Source organism: Pinus tabuliformis, chromosome 7 (assembly GCF_031772625.1).
Source record: "Pinus tabuliformis cultivar Carrire ecotype Pingquan chromosome 7, CPIR1, whole genome shotgun sequence".
NCBI classification, from domain to species: Eukaryota; Viridiplantae; Streptophyta; class Pinopsida; order Pinales; family Pinaceae; genus Pinus; species Pinus tabuliformis.
Window position 1 is genome coordinate 159,116,247 of NC_142293.1, and position 19,260 is coordinate 159,135,506.

Sequence of the window (19,260 nt, forward strand, 5' to 3'; positions counted from 1 at the left end):
TGTGTAAACAATGAATACCAACTATGAAATAAGATTATTCAACATCTCTTTAGGATCTAGACTATCTCACCAATACTATTAGTGTCATGTTTTCATCAACTTTTCAATAATCATTTCCACTTCTTTCAACCAAAAATTTGACAATTTACATATTAGTTAGTTAAGTACATTGTTAAATTTCATATTGTTGTTATTCACAATTGGTTGCATGAACTATTTTATAACATGCATGCATATATTTTTTAATATAAATTAAATTCATAAATTTTCATTTAAGGAAAATTGATGTTAACCACATATATATATATATATATATATATATATATATATATATATATATATATATTTATTGCTTAATATGAACCAAATTATTAATTATATTAAGAATAAAATATTATAATAAGCAAAGTTAAAAACTATTAATTTCCATTTCATATGGAAAGAAATTTGACAAAATGATTTATACTTAATAAATATTAATATCTCAACAATCACATAAAGAAAAATGCTAATTTACAAAAAATTTAAAAACATTAATAATTTAACTTCAGCCCCCACATTTTACAACTATAGTTTATCTTTGCGAAAAGAGAACCTACTTACATTAATAACTAAAATTGTGCTAAAGTAATTAAACTAATATAACCTCTACTCTAAACACCCTCTTACTCTAACCACTCTCTTCCCAACAAAGAAAATATTCCCACCTTATTTGCGTTATTCCAGTTCTCATATAAATGGGTTACAATTATCTGTTGAGGGAAATATGACTTAGTTCCTATATATGGCTATTTTATATCTAATAATTTTTTTTTATTATCTCATATTCATAAAATATGATCACCACATAGGTGAAGAAACACAAAATCAAGATTCTTCTTCATGTTTAAAAATCTTGATATTTTAAACTAATTATTCTTTATGAGGTCAACATAATTCTCTCTCTCGTATTGAAAATTGAGATCCTAGTTCGACTGGCTGCAGCTCGGCCCGCCCAAGCTAGGGTTCTGAGACCGCTGCGCCGTCCTGGCTGCTGCGCCCCAGCGCACAGCTCCCTGCCTCCCTCTGCTGTCAGATGGAGGCCCCTGAGGGCCCTTCTCCCCCTGCGGATCCGCCCCCTGAAGTTTCAGCATTTATGAACCTGATAGCGAATGGATCAGTTCGGCAACCTTCAGTGACCCAGCAAAAATTCATAAAAAGATTGGAATCTATCCCTTCTGTTGCCCTGCCAGAGGAGGATACCTGCAAAGCTGCTCTGAACCTGGCTGAAAAAGGCCTTATTGGCCAGTTTACAGGCCTATGGCCCTCTCCCAAATCTGTGGAGGAATGGACCCAAAGAAACTGGCAATCTCTCATAAAAAATGGAGTGAAGAGTTACTTCGTGGGCAAAGGGTACTTCGTCTTTGTCTTTGAATGCTCAGAAGACAGAAGCCTAATATTCAGAAATGGCCCCTACTTCATGGGGCCGCAGGGACTCTATCTAAATCAATGGAATCCAGACTTTGATCCCTCTCAAGATGTTCCATCCGCGGTGCCGGTGTGGGTAAGACTTCCCCATCTGCCCCTCCACTGTTGGAACCAAAAATCGTTTCAGACCATTGGGAACGCTCTAGGCAAGTATATAGACCAGGCAGTAAGAAGAGATCAATACTCTTGTGCGCGCATCTGCGTCGAAGTGGATCTCGAAGAAGGATTGCCGGAAGCGATCAAGCTCACGGTGGCAGGATGGTCGCACATCCAAGAGCTTGATTACGAACAGCTCCCATTTAAATGCAGACACTGTCATGGCTACGGCCACTTCGCCAAAAACTGTAAGAAGAAAGCAGAGGAACAGGCTGAGAAACAGAATGGAGAACAATGGACCTTAGTCCAAAGATCAGTCCAAGCAAAGAAAAACACAGGAAAAAGCGCTCCAACAAGTGACAGGAACAATGATACCCCAGCTCAGGAAACAGGAGATAATGAAAAAGGATCTGAGGAGGCACAACCAGATCCGCCGACCAAAGTTCAGGCTAATGAGAATCCTGAGGAAACCCCACCAAAAAATAAAGAGGTAGGAGGTGACATCCACATTGAAGCCAATCAAGGCAGCCCCTCAAGCCCCACGTATGCTGACATCGCGAAGAAAAAGCCAGCTATAAGCTCTGAGTCTTCAGAAGAAGAACTCTTTGAGAGGCCATTAAAAAGACCAGGAAGGAAATCCCGTAAAGAAAAAAGAGAAGAAGAAGCAGAAAGGCTCAAAACCCAAGGGAGCCAATCCACGATAGAAATGACAATCGGGAGAAGTAACAGGCCCAGGACTTCCAAGGGCGGTTCCACCCCAAGCATAGGTAAATAATGAAATTAGTCTCTTGGAATTGCAGAGGACTGGGGAGCCCCGCAAAAGTCGAAGCAGTTAAGGACCTCTTAAAATCGGAACCTGCAGATATCCTCATGCTCCAAGAGACTAAGATAGCAGGACAAGCCCTGCTAGAAACCGGAAACTCAAAATGGAAGAAAAACTCAGGCATAGCTGTCAGCGCTCGGGGATCCTCGGGAGGCCTGGCAACGCTCTGGAATGGAGAACTATTCCAGCTGATCAGCACTCATGAGACCTTGCATTGGATCTATACAGAAATCACCCACACTCCAAGTAAGTTAACTATCTCTTTGGTCAATCTTTATGTTCCAGTCAACTATTCAGAAAAAAGAGACTGTTGGAAGTCTTTGGCAGATTTCCTCGAACAGGAAGCCCCTAACAACATCATCCTCGCTGGTGATCTCAATATTGTTCTGAAAGCCAAAGAAAAAAGAGGAGGCACTGACCATAAGGACCCCATGGTGGGTGTCGTGGAGGAACTCGCTCAGATTTGGGATCTACAAGACTTCAATCCAATTCACGGCTTATACACCTGGTCAAATAATAGATCTGGAACAGATCACATTTCTGCTCGGCTCGACCGCTTCCTAGTGCAATCTCTCCTCATGAACAAGAAAATCATAACATCAAAAATTCTGCCCAAATTGTCCTCGGACCACAAGCCTATACAGCTCTGTCTAGAAGATGAAGAAGACTTGGGCCCCATCCCCTTTCGATTCTCTCCTCAGTGGATTGAAAGAGAAGGCTTTATGGACACGGTGAAAGCATCCTGGAACATCCCCATCGCAGGATCCCCAAGCTTTGTTTGGGAGCAAAAACTGAAGCTCACTAAAAAAGCTTTGAAAGAATGGATCAAGAAACCAGCGCCCAACCCCACCTCTCTAAGAGTTGCAACAGTCCAGGCCTTGCATTCCCTGCAAAATAATATGGAAAGCAAAATCATTAATGAAAACCTCTTGGAAAAGGAAATTAGAGCGCAGAGAGCAGCCTATAAATCTTTCAGAAACGAGGAAGAATATTGGAGACTAAAATCAAGGAGCCTGTGGCTAAAAGGAGGGGACCGCAACACTTCTTTCTTCCATCGGCAGTACAGGGCCAGATTGTCAAGGAATCACATAACAGAAATAAAGACTATGACGGGCCAAATCTGCAAGGGCAATCAACAAGTCAAAGAAGCTGCAGAACAACACTTTCAGAATCTCTACAACTCGGATGATCAAGGTGAAGAAATGGAGGAAACAGAATTTCTCAACCACATCCCCTCCTTAATTTCGCCTGAGGACAATGCAGAGTTATGTAAACCTGTCACAGAGGAAGAAATTATCAAAACCATCTGGTCCATGGACTCCGACAAGGCCCCCGGACCGGACGGTTTTTCCATTCACTTCTACAAAGTCTGCTGGGACACAATAAAATATGACCTCCAAAGGATGGTAAGGGGATTCATGTCAAAAGCCAAAGTAGGTGGTAGCACCAACTCAACCTACCTAGCTCTGATCCCTAAGGACTCTAATCCGGAAACTTTTGCCAGATTCAGGCCAATTTCTTTATGTAATGCTTCCTATAAGATCTTGGCAAAGTTGATGGCCAATAGAATGAAGCCCTTGCTCCCTAGAATCATCTCCACATCTCAAGGAGGTTTTGTGAAGGGTAGACACATCCTTGACAATGTCATCCAAGTTCAGGAGACCATTCACACAAGCCAGCAGAGAAAAGAGAAAGGTATGTTAATAAAGCTAGATATGGCAAACGCGTTTGACAGAGTTAATAGAGCATTTCTCAGCAAAGTCTTGCTTTCCTTTGGCTTCTCCAATCAGTTTGTTAATCTTCTAAAAGCCTGCATGAACAATCCATGGATAGCTCCACTCATAAATGGCAGACCTGCAAACTTCTTTAAAGCGAAGAGAGGCATCAGGCAGGGATGCCCGCTCTCTCCCTATCTTTACATCATAATGGCAGAAGCATTAAGCCGAAAACTTGAAGATGAAAGACTGTCAGGCTCCATCCCGGGCCTCAAAACCTCCAACAGATTAAGCCCCATTAATCATGCTTTATTTGCAGATGACTCGATTCTTCTGGGGGGTGCCTCAATCAGAATTGCAAAAGCCTTCGGCAAGGTCATTAGGAACTACTGCAAAGTCTCAGGAGCATTGGTAAATGAAGGCAAAAGCGAAGTCTTCAGCTGGAATACAAATCATCAGGATCTCATTAATATTGCCAACACTCTTGGATTCAAAGGGCATTCACAATGGGAGAGCATCAGATACCTCGGTCTTCCCATAATCTCAGGAGTGAACAAAAGATCGCTGTGGAGTGACATAATCTGCAAATTCAAAGCCAAAATCTCGAAATGGGGAGGCCATTGGTTGACAAAAGGAGGTAAGGTCGTTTTAATCAAATCACAGCTCTCTTCTTTAATAATTTACCAAGCTGCCTTTCTGCTTGCTCCCAGAAATATCATGGACCAAATCTCCTCACTGCTTAGGAATTTCCTCTGGCAAGGGGGCAGGGGCAATGACAAGAAGCTGCACCTGGTCAACTGGGAAACAGTCAAGAAGCCCTTCGATGAAGGAGGTCTGCAAATCAAAGATCCTTCCCTGGTCAACCTTGCTCTAGGCAGCAAGATCCTGTGGAAAATGTACAAAGAGCCAAGTCACCCTGTCAGCGCCATTCTTTGCTCAAAATACACTACCAGCGATGAGTTGAGAAACCTTCGATTGGACCACACAGCCAACAGCACTCTTTTGTGGAAGCTCTGTCTCAAGAGCAGCAAAATATTCAATTGTAAAATCTATAGAATACCGGGGAATGGCAAGAAAACCAGCATCTGGAACGACAGGATTATGGGGCGAGATGCCATAAGGGATAATGAAGAAATCGCAGGTTTTAAGGAGTGGTTAACCTCTGCCGGGAAGTCAAGTCTCTATGACATATCAGAATGGGACCAGCGAGGCGACTGGGCAGGTTGGGCAATCCCTGCTCCTCCAGCCCATTTACAGCATCAACTGAACATTTTTATGGAGCAGCTCGAAGAGGCCGCCCCGATCCACAGAACAATACAAGATCGATGGGGCTGGGGCCATACTGGCGATTACACTGCAGCGGAAGGATATAAAGCATATCAAATAAAAGGAAACAACAAATACAGCCCAGCGTTTTGGAAAAACATTTGGGATCCCACTGCTCTTCCGAAAATCAATTTTTTTGTCTGGTCTCTGATCCATAACAAGATCCTTACAGGCGATAATCTTGCAAAAAGAAGTTTCGCTGGCCCTCATTGGTGCGCCCTCTGCAGAAGCAACGCCGAGACTGTGCAACACCTATTCATTGACTGTCAATTCGCAAAGGCAGTCTGGGATCATACGCTTCATGATTTACATATAACCTCTCCGGCTCACATAACAATTCCAGACCTCTTTTCTGAATGGAGCCGTCGGTACTCTCGACACATACCGCAAAAGTCGATTTGGAATAAAATCTGGAATGCTCTGCCCAAGTTTGTCTGCTGGAAAATCTGGTTGGCCCGCAATCAGAAGGTCTTCAAGGAACACCAGTTAACTTCTTTGCAGGTAGCAGCCAAGGCTAGATCTCTTCTCCTAGAGACGGTGCAGCAACAGTACTATAAAGAAGATGCAACTCTTCAGCAGGTAGAGAAGCGTTGGATTGGAAAGCTTACTCTGCAAAATAGGAAAACTCTCTTTGCACCTAATCTAGAACACCCAACCTGGAAGAAAAGAGATGCAGATGAAACATTCCAAGAATGGTGGAGAGCTCAAAACACTCATACAATATTCTTTGACGGGGCTTCTAAAGGAAACCCTGGCCCCTCGGGTGCCGGTGGGATCATCTTCTCCCCAGAAGGGCGCTCCAGAGATATTTTCTACTGGGGCCTCGGCGTGAAGACCAACAACCAAGCAGAACTTCTCAGCCTCCTTAAAGCCTGCCAAATTGCCAGAGGACAAGGGATCAAGGATATTCAGATTTTTGGAGACTCAGAGATTCTCATAAAGAAGTTGAGGTATGGAGAGGTATTCCGAAATGCAGGTCTCAACAGAAATCTGGAAAGATTAAAAAGAGTTCTTTCATACTTTGCATCCACCAAATTATATCATATTCTCAGAACTTCAAACACCGAAGCGGACTTGATGGCAAACAAAGGTAGCGCACTGGACAGAGGGCGGCTCTTCATCAATGAGGATAGCTTCATAGAAACTCCTCCATAATAGTTAGTTATAGCAGCTGTATTAGAAGCACAAGCAAGTTGTAAGCAGGGCTGCCTCGGCAAAGCCCCTCTCCTTTTCCACCAGATTCAATAAAATCCCATATCCGTTACAGTTAAAAAAAAAAAATCTTGATATTTAAATATAATTCAAAATCAAGGATACTTCTTTCAATCTTTTATATATATATATATATATAATCCTAATTTTAAATAAGTAAATAGTGGAATGTAAAATATGAAATTTTTATTTAAAATCCCATGACCCTTGGCATGGATTATTTAAAAATTAAAATGCTTGGTCAAGAAATTTTCTCTTAACAAGAAATCAGAGAATAAAGAGAGAGAATTTATGTTGATTTTAACGAGTGTATAATCTAGTATTAGAATAAATGATGCTGGCATCTTTTTAATTGGAAAGGAGGTGAAAAACGAATTCAAAGCTTTTAAATCAGTAAACCCCAGATCATGAATCAATTATGTGAGAAAAGCAAGAAAGAATTCCATAAATATCGGGCATATTCAAAAACCAGCTTCGAAATATAGAATGACAGCAAAAGATAATGGCAATAATTAAAATTATCAATTGAATGTATGAAAAAAATTATGACCTATTAGAAGTTTGGAATCAAGCCACTTCTAAAGTATGATTAATAATGCAAAATTTAAAATGTTAACCCGGTAGTGTTCTAGTAACTCGTGTGATTACTCATGAACATAACTTGAGTTCGAGTAACCGCGAGGTGAAGATGAGGGATGGATAGGAGGATATTTGTGGTTACAGCGTAAATGGGAGGTTGCATGATTGTTTTATTTTTATTTTTATTTTTTATTTTTTATCGAATTTATCTCCAGGGCAAATAAAAAAGTAATAGATTTCTATTAGATTTTTTCTTCTTTTTTTCTGCCGACATAGATTGTTATTAGACAATATAGCCGTTACCTGGTCAAGAAATATAGTTGTTGGAAGCTCTGCTCTTACTATTTAATATGCTAAGCTAGATCTATTTCTTCAACTTGTCCTGACAATGAATCACACTGGTTGGTTTGAAACGCGTCAACAAATGAAATATCATGTGATTTACGCCGAAAAAAATCTCATAAACTTGATATAAATCACAGAAGCCTCAATTCAATTAAAGTTATCAGTAGCAATGGTATGCTAAATTAAATCTTGAATGTACTTATTTAGCTATATAATTTATCAAATTCATGGCACTGATATGCTAAATTAAATCTTGAATGTAGTTATTTAGCTATATAATTTATCAAATTCATGATATAATAATTCAACTATTATAAGAATCTTTGTTCCAAATTATTTTAAACTTGTTATGGCAATTGCTATATTAGTAGCAATGTCAAATTTTCAACTTAAGCAATTTATCTTTATAACATAAATATGTATCATCGCTACTTTAAACTTCATGAAACTACATCTAGTTTCAAACAAGAAAATTAGGTAATGGATATTAAGTTTAATTTTAAAATATAGATTATAAAGAGATTTTGGATTAATTGCATTTTTATTCAATATTTTATGAGGAGGTTTTTAGAGCAAAACTTCATAGCATTAAAGAATAATTGAGATGGTTAAAGGTATGAAATGTTTTTTTTCCTTATCTTAAATCATAGAATCTATATTTATTTTCAAAATGGTAAAAGTAATTCCAATATATAATAAATATTATTGTTCTAATATTATAGTTTTAATTTGAATAGGTTTTTTTGTTTACTAGTTTATGTGAGTCTTGAAATGGTTATATGATTAACTTATGGTTTGATTAGCCTAGATCTAGGGGCATCTAAGCTATCAAAATTATTCGGGGATCACACGAGGCCTAGGCCACACCAATCCTTAGCATGGCTGAATTTTTTCCTACAAAGTTTCAAACGAGTAACCTTTACACCAAGAAATGCCTTAACAAAACACAATCTACTTTATACCCCTTAGACCTTAATTTAAACAATATTAATATGTATATTGGATTTTTTTAGAAAAAATAACATGAGACTTCTTTTTAGTCCATGAGTTTCAAACCATCCAATATAGTTCTTTAAATATGTTATGGACATACAACATTAAATAACATTTTTTATTTTTTAAATCTAATCATTACATTAGAGAGTTCATTTTCATTAAGAGTGATTTACATATTTTATTCATAGATATAATCTCAAATGATTCTATAAAATAAGTAAAATAATAAATGAGAATTTTCTTTTTCTTTTTTCAATTAAAAATTAAAAAATAAAAATAAAAATTATTAATTTTCTTTATAAATAAAATGAAATAATAATAGTCCACGGCTCTTAGATAGATGGTGGGTGCACTTTTATGTTAACTCACTGGTTCAATTCCTTGCCCTATGAGGATGTTATCCTTAGAAATGACTATGATGTAGCCTCACTAGTGCATAACTTACAATAATAATAATAATAATTTGATATTTAATTAAAATTTAAATGATAGTTATTTGAAATTGATTAGTTTTACTCTTATATTTTAAAGCCTTATTTATATTTTTCATTAACAAAACATTTAATACTAAGTTTTTACGCCATGGGGTAGATGCGTAGGCATTAGATGTTAGATGTGTAGGTGTTAGATAGATAGACATGTAGGAGTTAAATATATGAATATTTCATAAATCTCATACTCATAAGTATACTTATGTTATGTTATGTACTGTAAATATATTGACTTGGTCAAATTACATTAAAAAAAATTAATAAATAAAATAAAATTGAGATAAAATAGTAAACTTAGTAGAGGTTTTTGGCTCCAAGTTTTCATAGCCCATGGTTTTCCCATTGTACTATTCTCTAATTTTCAAATTACATGAAAAAAACAAACTTTTAAAAAATAAAATAAAATAATTAAAAATTAAATAAAATTGAAATAGAATAATAAATTTGATGAAGGTTTTTGGTCTATGTTTTTGAAACTCTATGGGTTTTTCTATGATATTCTATAATATGGTATATTTAAAGATATTAGTCATTAATATGAGACATTTATTGTAATAAAATAGTTTAGTTAGATCAAAATAAATCCTAATTTCTAGGACAAATAGTGTAACCTTAAGAAATTTTATATCTAATTTGGCAAAGAAAATTTTTCAATAAAGCCACACTACATGAAGGTGAATATATGTCTTCTACCTAAAACTTGGGAGAAACAACCAACCTTCCGCAATTTGTTACATAGCTTTCAAATATTATATTTTTTTAGGTTTTTTTTGTTATCTTGTTCATTTGATTTTTAATGTTTGAAATTTTAAAATAAAATAAAAATAAATAAATATGGTCCAATAATCCTACATTTTATTTATATTTTTTTTGGTCTACATTAAAATTTTATGGAGTTGCTCAATTTAGACAGTGCACTAACAACTAGTTTAGATACATTTGTTATTAACTTTTATTTAGGAGATCTAACTATAACATTAACAATAAAATTAGCATTAAAATTAGTAGAGTTATATATTCTTATGGGGTTTCACATTATAATAGAAGAGCTTATTATGTTTTTACACTCTAAGAACGGAGCTTCAAGTAATTGTCTTGACTACACAGGTTATATATATCAAACTATGCAAGATCCATCTTAACTCCAGATCTATAAGCGCCAAAAGATCAAATCTCTAGAAATACAAACATTTTCACAAATTTTAAACTTTTACATGAAGACAGATTTAATTTCTCTCCATACTTAATAATTCTGAAGTTAAAATAAATCTATATTAAATAGAATATTTTTTTTATAATTAATAATAATATCTTTATAAATAAAGATATTAACATATAAAGTTGTTATTATTAGGATCTTGGAACATAAATATCTTTAGATCTCTATTTATTAATGAAGAATAGATATTATAATTTTGTGAATTAAAATATCAATGAAAGTAAACATAAAACTAAAATTTATAAAGTAATATGAATTAGTCAGCACCGATGAAAGTCAACACAATTTCCACTCTGTTACTGTGTTGCTGTAAAATAGGGAAGCAGATGCATAATTTTGTTACTGTTTTGGTGTAAAATAGGGAAGCAGATGCATAATTTCAAATATTTGAAGTAAATGATAGAATAAATTTTGGAACAATACAACTCAACATTAGCCTTTTGGAAACAAATACAAATTCGAAAGTTCTGAGTACCAAACTTAATGAAAACAATTTTGTTAGAATTTAGAATTTGGTTCTACTAGCACTTGGGAAAATCACTGGGAGGGGGTAATATGGATTGATCAGGTCCATCTCCATTTTCCACCAGAAACGCCATCTTTAATCCCCATGTTGTGTGCACTTCTAGATGACAATGCATAAACCAAACACCTGTAATTTCAATTTCAACAGTGGGCTCCTCTCAGTATATCAGCGTACAGTATTAGTATTATCATAATATACCTGAAATAAATATTGCTGGTGCTGAAAAGGAAAGAAAGAGTCTCATTACGTTACCTGGGTTGTCAGCTCTGAAACGAATGACAGTCCAACCGCCTGTCGGCACACCCACAGTGTTGCGCTCAGGAGGATCCACGAGATTGAAGCTGGCAGGATCCGTGTTAGGGTCGTAGTTCCCAAACCCTCTTCCAACTATGAAGAAATTGAAACCATGGAGATGGATTGGATGATTCTCCACTGTTAGCACGCTTGTGTCTTGAAGCACCAACTGCACTGTTGAGTTGAAGGGAAGGCGGCTGAGTCTGGTGCCCTTGGATGTAATTAGGTTTTTTGGTGGTGTGCCTGTGTAATTGAAAGGCGTGGGGGGTCTATCCGGAAAATCGGCAGTGAACACACCGCTGATGTTAAAGATATGGGCGTCCAGAAGAGAAATGCTGGGCATGACGAAGCTTATGTTGTTGATTGATGCGGAAGCACGGACACCACCGTTACAGGTCTGACAAGACTCCGCAGCAAGCCCCACTGTGAAGAAGAGATGGCGATCTATTGTCTGCGGGACTTTTGCGGGAAACTGAACAGAATTCAAGCTTCTGAGCTTGGAGGTGAAACTCGTTGCAAACGCAGTGTCGTTGAGGAGAGGAAGTCGTGGCATGAGAGGATTAACGGCGGGAATATCTGATTCAGAATTCCTGCCGATGTAGTGCAAAATGGCAGTTGCGGTCTTGTTGTTCACTGTCACAGGTGCATCCATAAATGGCCGAGCAGCCACGAAATAACTTCCAGATCTTTTGTTAGCCTCGAGCAAAACATTCGTGGTTTGTCCTGGAGCAATCACTATTGCTTTGGTATAAAAGGGCTTTGTATATACTGCATCCACCTCTACAACTTTGACCTGATGATTTGCTACCTCGAAGAAGAGTTCATCATTGAGTGCAGCATTCACAATTCGGAGGAGGTAAACCTTTCCGTGCTCTACTGGAAGAGTGAAGGTATCTGGAAGCAACATAATTGAATTTAAAGATTCGTTTTAATTCTAAACTAATGAATACTGGTCAGAAACATTCAACATTCTTGCAATGGATTAATACAATTGAGTTTAGAAGACTTATCAATAACATTCTTGGAATGGATTAATACAGTTGATATTAATCATTGATAATTGGAGATTTAAAATAAATTAAATGGTTATTAAATGTTATAAATATAAAATTTAGTAGGGGAAGTGTAATTTTCTGGGCGTTTTTTTTAAATAAAATATTCTTCAAGTTAAAAAAATAATGTTATATATATATATATATATATATATATATATATATAATTTTACTTAAAAGTATGATAGAAAAATATTCCACTAGAATTGTGCTTCTGTTGATATTATAAAGGAGATATGATAGAAATATTTCCATGTTATATGAAATAAGAGAATTTGATATTAAATTTTTAAAAATTGAGATTATTTATATTTTCGTACTTGAATTGGATAGTAAATAAATTATTTTGATATTCATATTAACTAATTTATTTTAATATTAATTTTATATATAAATATGAATAAGGATATAATATTTCAATGTACAAATAGAATAAGTAATTGAAAACAAAAAGATTGAAAGTAACATGAAACGTATTTAACAATATATTGATAAAAATAAAAAATATTAATATTAATATTAAAGATATATTAATAGATTTGTGGTTAAGATGGATCTTAGTTAAATTGAAATGGAGTTGTCTTTAGTATGACTTTTTGGACTTTACTCGGAGAAAAAATTGAGGTGAAACCTTGATTTGTGTTATTTAAATTGCCTTTTTGATGGTATGCACCTTGAAAAACTCATAGGGCACCTTGATTTGTGTTATTTAAACTGCCTTTTTGATGGTATGCACCTTTAAAAACTCATAGGGCACTTCGATTGTGGGGGTTCCCTTGATGTTAGAGAAATTAAACCCACCCCATAAAAGCTTTCAAAAAGTCCTACTAAAGACAACTCTTATTAAAATTATGAGTCTTGTTCCTTTTTTTTTGTTTGTGAAGTTGTTTGTGTTCTTCTAGACTTGACCTATGACTTGAGAAACAACCATCTGGGCATTTAAACCTTCAAAGTCACTTGAACCTAGGCCACACCAGCAGTAAGCTGACTTGATTTTAACATGTTTCATTACCCTAGCAGGGGCACAATAAACATGTATGAAAGTCCTATCTATAAACATGTGTGAAAGCCCTAAACATGTATAAAAGCCCTATCTATAGACATGTATGAAGACCCTATCTAGCATGGATACATTAAACATGTATAAAAACTCTATTTTTAAATAGACATGATATCCACCTAATAAATCTCTTATCTGAAATAACTTTTATAATAACATAGTTAATACCTATAATAATAATAATCTAAATTTAAAATGATAATGATACCTAATTTTAAAAATAAGCTCAACATTAAATTACACCGCAACAACAACAATAATAATAATAATTATTATTTTAAAAATAAACTCAATATTAAATAAGTGTATAAAAGGAAAGTAAGAACGCGTTACCCGCTCTAAATTTGAACCTTAAAAGCCACTCAAACTGTATACCTATTCCAATCCAATGTACACTTTCAACATTTATTGTTTCCCTTAACTTTACCTTCCAATCCCATGTACACTCGCAACATTTATTGTTTCCCTTAACTTTACCTTTTACTGGACACTTGAATATTTCTCCTGGTTTCCCGTTGATAGTATGAGCATCGGATATATTTGGTGCTCCTCCTGTCTGCAGAGCCTCATTGATAACAGCTTCTACGTCTGCATTCCACCATTCACCTGCATAAACAAATAATTAAATAAGTTCAGGTAGAATATTAATCTCCTAAGTTCGAATAACAAAGAAGGGGTCCGCAGCAGAATATCACCTAGAACCAAAGTAATTTCTTTGTGGGGTTTAGGATCAAAGGGATAGGGCACATTTGGTGGGGGTAATATAACAATGGCTCCATAAAGTGTTGCTCTCAACCAGAGTATATGAGCGTGCCACCACAGTGTCCCTCTTTGTCCCGTGACTGTGAAATTGTAAATGTAGGTCTGGCCGGTTTGAATGGGGCATTGAGTGATATATGCAGGTCCATCAGCCCAACCCGTGCGGAGCTGCCTAATCCCATGCCTGTTCATGTAAAATATACAAGTTGCTGAAGTCTCGGCAAATATTATTTGAATAATAGTAACAGAAAAGGTGTTTTGAGATTACCAATGAATTGACACGTTATATTTGACATGATTAGTGACCTTGATTAGCAGCGTATCTCCTTCCCTGGCTTCAATAGTTGGCCCCGGAAACTCCCCATTTACTGTCACGATAGGCTTTGTGTGACATATACGAGTGACATTCTTCAGTTGTATCTGTTACACAGACCGTAAAAATTGCAGCTACTTTAGCAACAAAAAAATAACAACTGTCCATGATAATATAATCCGACAAGTTGTCAAATATCGATCCATTAAAGCTAAGTTTGGATCCACCATGCTTATAGATTAATGCAAACTTACGTTAAACTTATAATGCCTTGTTTCACCGTGGACAGCGGCAGGAAGCAGAAACATAGCAATCAGCATCGATTTCACAACAATGTTTCTGCATGCAGCCATTGATAGCACCATTTCTTCTGCAGGCAAAGTGAATTTTCATGAAAGAGACCTAAATTTCTGAGAAAGACAAATGAGAACGAGCAGAGTTGCAGGGCTTGTTGACAGGGTAAATACATTTATATCAAGAAATGGAACATTAGCTATTAGTCTGTTAGTTTGTCAGATGATCGGATGAAACGTCCAGAAGAAACCATTTGTCGGATTGTTTGGTCTGAGTTGGTGCAAGGTCACAACTAGATTGCCGCCCTGACACACAACTTTGTGAAAGTCAATTCATAGTTACATTTTAAAAAAAAAATTTCCTAATTACATTTTAAAAAAAACATTCCCAGAGAACTTGCCGTTGAGGTTGATAAGGGAAGTGGGTGAGAGTGGGAGATTAACGACGCAGTTAGGTCCATCGACCGTGCCAGGAAACATATATGTACACGGTCCAGTTCAGTTTCAACAAACAACGATAGGAGGCTTGCTTGAGCGAGAGGCATTAACAGACTGACCCAACCTCGTCCACCCTTTCAATTTCTTCCTATCACAGAATTTCCCGTATTGTCTTTTCATTTATTTTGGAACTTTCCAACAATTTCGTACCATTTTCAAATATGGGTGTTTTTTGCTTTTCAGAAAAGGAAAGTTTGGTAGAGAAATGGTCATGTAAAGGACAAGATGGTAGCCTACGCTCTCATCTGCATACCTTGGATCTTCTGAGTGTCCGCGTTAGATTCTTGATCAGTCTCTCTTCATCATTGCAGTTGCAGTAGTGTATAACGTAACGAAACTGAAAATATATAACGTAAAACAATAAAGAAATTGAAAATCTCACCTTGGTGGAGAGCCTCAGCAACCTTACAGTGTGGTCCATAGTATGAGTCAACGTTTAAATAACAACTCCATTACCAGGGGTATAAGACGAAGTTGTCTACCAGTTAAGTTTCTTACAGCGTATCTATTTAGAATCAACCGGCCTTGCAAAAAAATCCGAGTTGTAAGACTTTGCTTCATCAAGCAGATTTGGTAAAGTATGCAATTTTTTTTCATAATCTGAGTTGTAATCCATTCTTTAATTATGTAAGAGATTGGATGAACAGGAACGTGAGCACTTTTTTCATTACAAGTTAATCCACTGTTTAATGAAAGAGATTGGTGGGCACTTTTTTTCATTATTAGTGTTCACAGACAGATATTTTCCAGGTTGGTTGGTAAAAGCACTCATTTGGATAATTTTTTCATAACAAATTAAAATATGGTTTACACAGTTCCATATAATATTATATTTTTTTTGCTTGTTAAGACTAACCTACGTATCTATGGGGATTTGAACCGGTGACCTATCGCTGCACTCATTCACGGTCAATCCAAAGCCCCGTGGGCAAAAGGTAGTGGGCTTGGCCCGGTTTAGACTAAGTACTCGCACAACGAGCTACGACCTTGCTCGGGATTGAACACAAGACGCCGGTCTAGACTAACTACTCGCACGACGAGCTACGACCTTGCTCGGGATTGAACACAAGACCATTTAGTGGGCTTGGCCCGGTTTAGACTAACTACTCGCACGACAAACTATGACCTTGCTCGGGATTGAACACAAGATCAGTCCATGATGACGAGACCGACTTTACCACTATGCCTCCACGACCTTTCATATAATATTATATATATATATATTCCTTAAAATCTATATATATATATATATATATACCTACCTTAAAATCTAATGATGCTTCTTGATAATTATTTATATATAACAGTATTTTTGACATCATCATAATACTTGAACTTCATACCATGGATTGCTAAAAACATTTATGATATCATCAGGTTGTTGGACTTAATCATTAAAAATTGCAAAATCACTTTGGTTCTAATTTTCTTCATTGTTTTTCCCTTCTCGGAAATCTTTGTATGAAATCTTTGTATGGTATCAAAAACTATTTAAAAATGTGTTTGGATTGCTAAAAACATTTATGACATCATCAGATTGGTGGACTTAATCATTCACAATTGCAAAATCACTTCGGTTCTAATTTTCGTCACTGTTTTTCCCTTCTCGTAAATCTGTGTACGGTATCAAAAACTATTTCAAAATGTGTTGTGATTAGGGTGGCCAAAGTGATTGGTTAGAGTGTGAACTCATTCCCCTTGTCGTATTTGAGCTGGAGGAATCTCCGAATTTGGTGAAGAGGTGGGCTAAGGTGAGAATTTTAATTTGGATTAGTTCCGAATAAAGTATCATTTGTGACCATTTTAATTTGAATTAGTTTTGATTAAAATATAATTTGGATTATTTTTAATAAACAATGTTGAATGTAAATATAATTTTAGTTTTTTATTTGCCTATTTGGTGAAGAGTTGGACTTATGATGTTTGTGATCATTCTAATTTGAATTTGTTTTAGAAATAATGTTGTAGGCTTGTATGATAAAGTAGGTTGATACACTATAATTTTAGTTTTTTTTTAATATATATTATAAATTTTTTATACGTATAATTTCTGTTATTTTATATAAATGTGAGTGATATTTTATATGGATGTGAAAGTTTGAAATATAGTATTTTTATATAAAATTTTGAAAAAGATAAAGTAAATTCAGAAGAATTTTATAATTTTAATATTAACACAACTACATTTATATATTAGAATATATAAATGTTGTTGATATATTTTAATGGTTATTTTCATATGTCAATTGGCATATAAAAGGCAATCATATTTACTAATGTGTAAATGTGGTTGTTGATGAGGATCATCAATAAGGGCATCATAACGGTCATGATGCCATCTTCTAGCTTTAGAATTATCTCTTTCTCACATTTATTTACATTTTTTGTTATATTATGGTTAGTGAAAAGGATAAAAGATGTTTTCATGTCATGTGGCCTAATATGATTTAATTCAAGAAATTGAGCAATTTTTGAGATGATTTCTATGCAGGGGCTTGAAGTAGACAACAAGGAGAGAATCTAGGGGGTTGTCCATCTCTTTAACTCCCTCAATCAACCCAAGTTCACAATACTCCCTCTCTCTCACCAGCTCGAGGTCATTGGAAGCCAAGCAAGTGAAAGTAATGAGAAACAAGAGCCACCATTCTTGAGTTGTAGGAGACAAATATTCATATTTTCTAGCGAGCTACTAATGGCGACCCTATTTTATATAAATGAGCATGTAGAAGAGCTCATTAGGATTTAAGTTTTTTTTTTCAGCTAGGTAGCTATTGAGTTCAAAAACTTAGCACTGTTATTTTGATTGTTATTTGATGTATTAGACTTTGATTCAACAATAATGAGAATTTGCTTGTTGATTCATTACTGAGTTAGTTCTAGAGGGTTGAGGCTCTTGGGTTTGGTCTCAACCCAGTGACTTAGGTCTCCCTTGTGTATTTGTATCTATTTTAGTTTCAGAGTATTGCTTAGTTTCTTTCATTTCAATAGAGAATAATCCATCAGAATATGTGATTGCAACCTCTACCTCATCTCTCTCATAGGAGCATGAATAGAAGGATTTACAACCATAGCCCAAATTATGCTTATGATTTATTGGAAGAATATGTTGGCATTATGGTATAGGTGTTGTCCTTGATGGAAACTCACACAGATGATAGTTCATAGTGCAAGAGATTAACAACAAAGCATTACAGATCAGACTCTAGAGGTTGAAAAAAGAGAGGTATATGCAGGTTCACTTTGTCAAAGAAGCGTATACACGCGGGCACACAGAACAAAAAGAGTGTATATGTATACAGGCACTCCCATAGGAGGAAAAGAGCATACATGTTGGAAAACCAAGGTTTTGGTCCAAGGTATTTGGTCCAAGGTATTTTGGGTCCAAGGTATTGGTCCAAGGTATTTGGTCCTAGGTCTTTGGCCCAAGGTATTGGTCCTAAGTGGTTTTTGTCCAAGGTATTGTCAAAGGGCCTAAAGCTATATAAGGAGGAAAAGATCATTAGGCCAATGTATGTAAGTAATGAATACCTTATGAAGAGTGAGATCAAAAGCAAATATGCATGCTATGGGTTTATGGTGCTTTGCTTAATTTGAACTAAGGATGAACCTTAGCGGTTGATGGGGGATGAGATCTAATGATGGATCAGGATCATGAGACCTAAAATGAATTATTATTATATGGTTTGATCATGGATAGTCTAGATTTGAATGCTAACGTGTGATTTACACTGTAAATGTTCTAATCTGGGTATGGCTGAAGTCTGGAATAGTTGTGATGATTTAAGTTAGCATTTGTAGATCTGTACGTTGGTTCGCTTTCGTAAAATCACGTATACACACTGGTCGGCACATCAAAGTAGCGTATACATTATGAAATATGATATTTGAAGTTGCAGTTGGTTATGGTTGTTGATGCAGAATTTTGGGTTCTGCTTTATGTTCTGGTAACTGTGTTTTGGTGATAGTGTTCTGAATCTTCAGATTGATTGATTGTGATTTACTTCAGTGATGATAGGTTTTCAATGATTCGTTATATTGCAGTGGTGATTTATTTTGAGCTTCAGTGTTGTTGATGGATCCAATATGAAAATTTGCTTAAACGAGGCCTTTAGATTGTGGTGTTGCGTTGTAGGAGTATCCAATCTGAAAATTTATGAAACATGGTCCCACATTGAAGAGAGAAGGTCGTAGCCTTC

At 35.9% G+C, this 19,260-nt stretch overlaps 2 protein-coding genes across 2 annotated transcripts; one reads left to right on the forward strand and one right to left on the reverse strand.

The window, feature by feature from the left end:
• The first annotated feature begins 1,075 nt into the window (after nt 1-1,075).
• LOC149246337 (uncharacterized) lies at nt 1,076-6,582 on the forward strand. Its single transcript, XM_089440672.1, has 2 exons — nt 1,076-2,106; nt 2,364-6,582. Exons 1-2 carry the CDS (start codon nt 1,076-1,078, stop codon nt 6,580-6,582), a joined length of 5,250 nt encoding a protein of 1,749 aa, XP_089296798.1.
• Nucleotides 6,583-10,690: 4,108 nt separating this feature from the next.
• On the reverse strand, nt 10,691-14,733 carry LOC149246338 (laccase-11-like). Its single transcript, XM_089455672.1, has 6 exons — nt 14,528-14,733; nt 14,229-14,380; nt 13,897-14,144; nt 13,679-13,807; nt 11,048-11,983; nt 10,691-10,921 (listed from the first exon to the last, which is right to left on the reverse strand). The coding sequence occupies exons 1-6, from the start codon at nt 14,636-14,638 to the stop codon at nt 10,791-10,793; spliced, it is 1,707 nt and encodes a 568-aa protein (XP_089311798.1). The 5' UTR covers nt 14,639-14,733; the 3' UTR covers nt 10,691-10,790.
• Nucleotides 14,734-19,260: the final 4,527 nt, after the last annotated feature.

What these genes read in the sequence shown, in the direction of transcription:
- LOC149246337 (XM_089440672.1), top strand. Translation starts at nt 1,076, where the DNA reads ATGGAGGCCCCTGAGGGCCCTTCTCCCCCTGCGGATCCGCCCCCTGAA. An exon ending in GGCAGCCCCTCAAGCCCCAC is followed by an intron (nt 2,107 to 2,363) that starts GTATGCTGACAT and finishes TTGGAATTGCAG; the next exon opens with AGGACTGGGGAGCCCCGCAA.
- LOC149246338 (XM_089455672.1), bottom strand. Translation starts at nt 14,638, where the DNA reads ATGGTGCTATCAATGGCTGCATGCAGAAACATTGTTGTGAAATCGATG. An exon ending in CAAGGCATTATAAGTTTAAC is followed by an intron (nt 14,381 to 14,527) that starts GTAAGTTTGCAT and finishes TCTGTGTAACAG; the next exon opens with ATACAACTGAAGAATGTCAC. An exon ending in TATAACGTGTCAATTCATTG is followed by an intron (nt 14,145 to 14,228) that starts GTAATCTCAAAA and finishes TTACATGAACAG; the next exon opens with GCATGGGATTAGGCAGCTCC.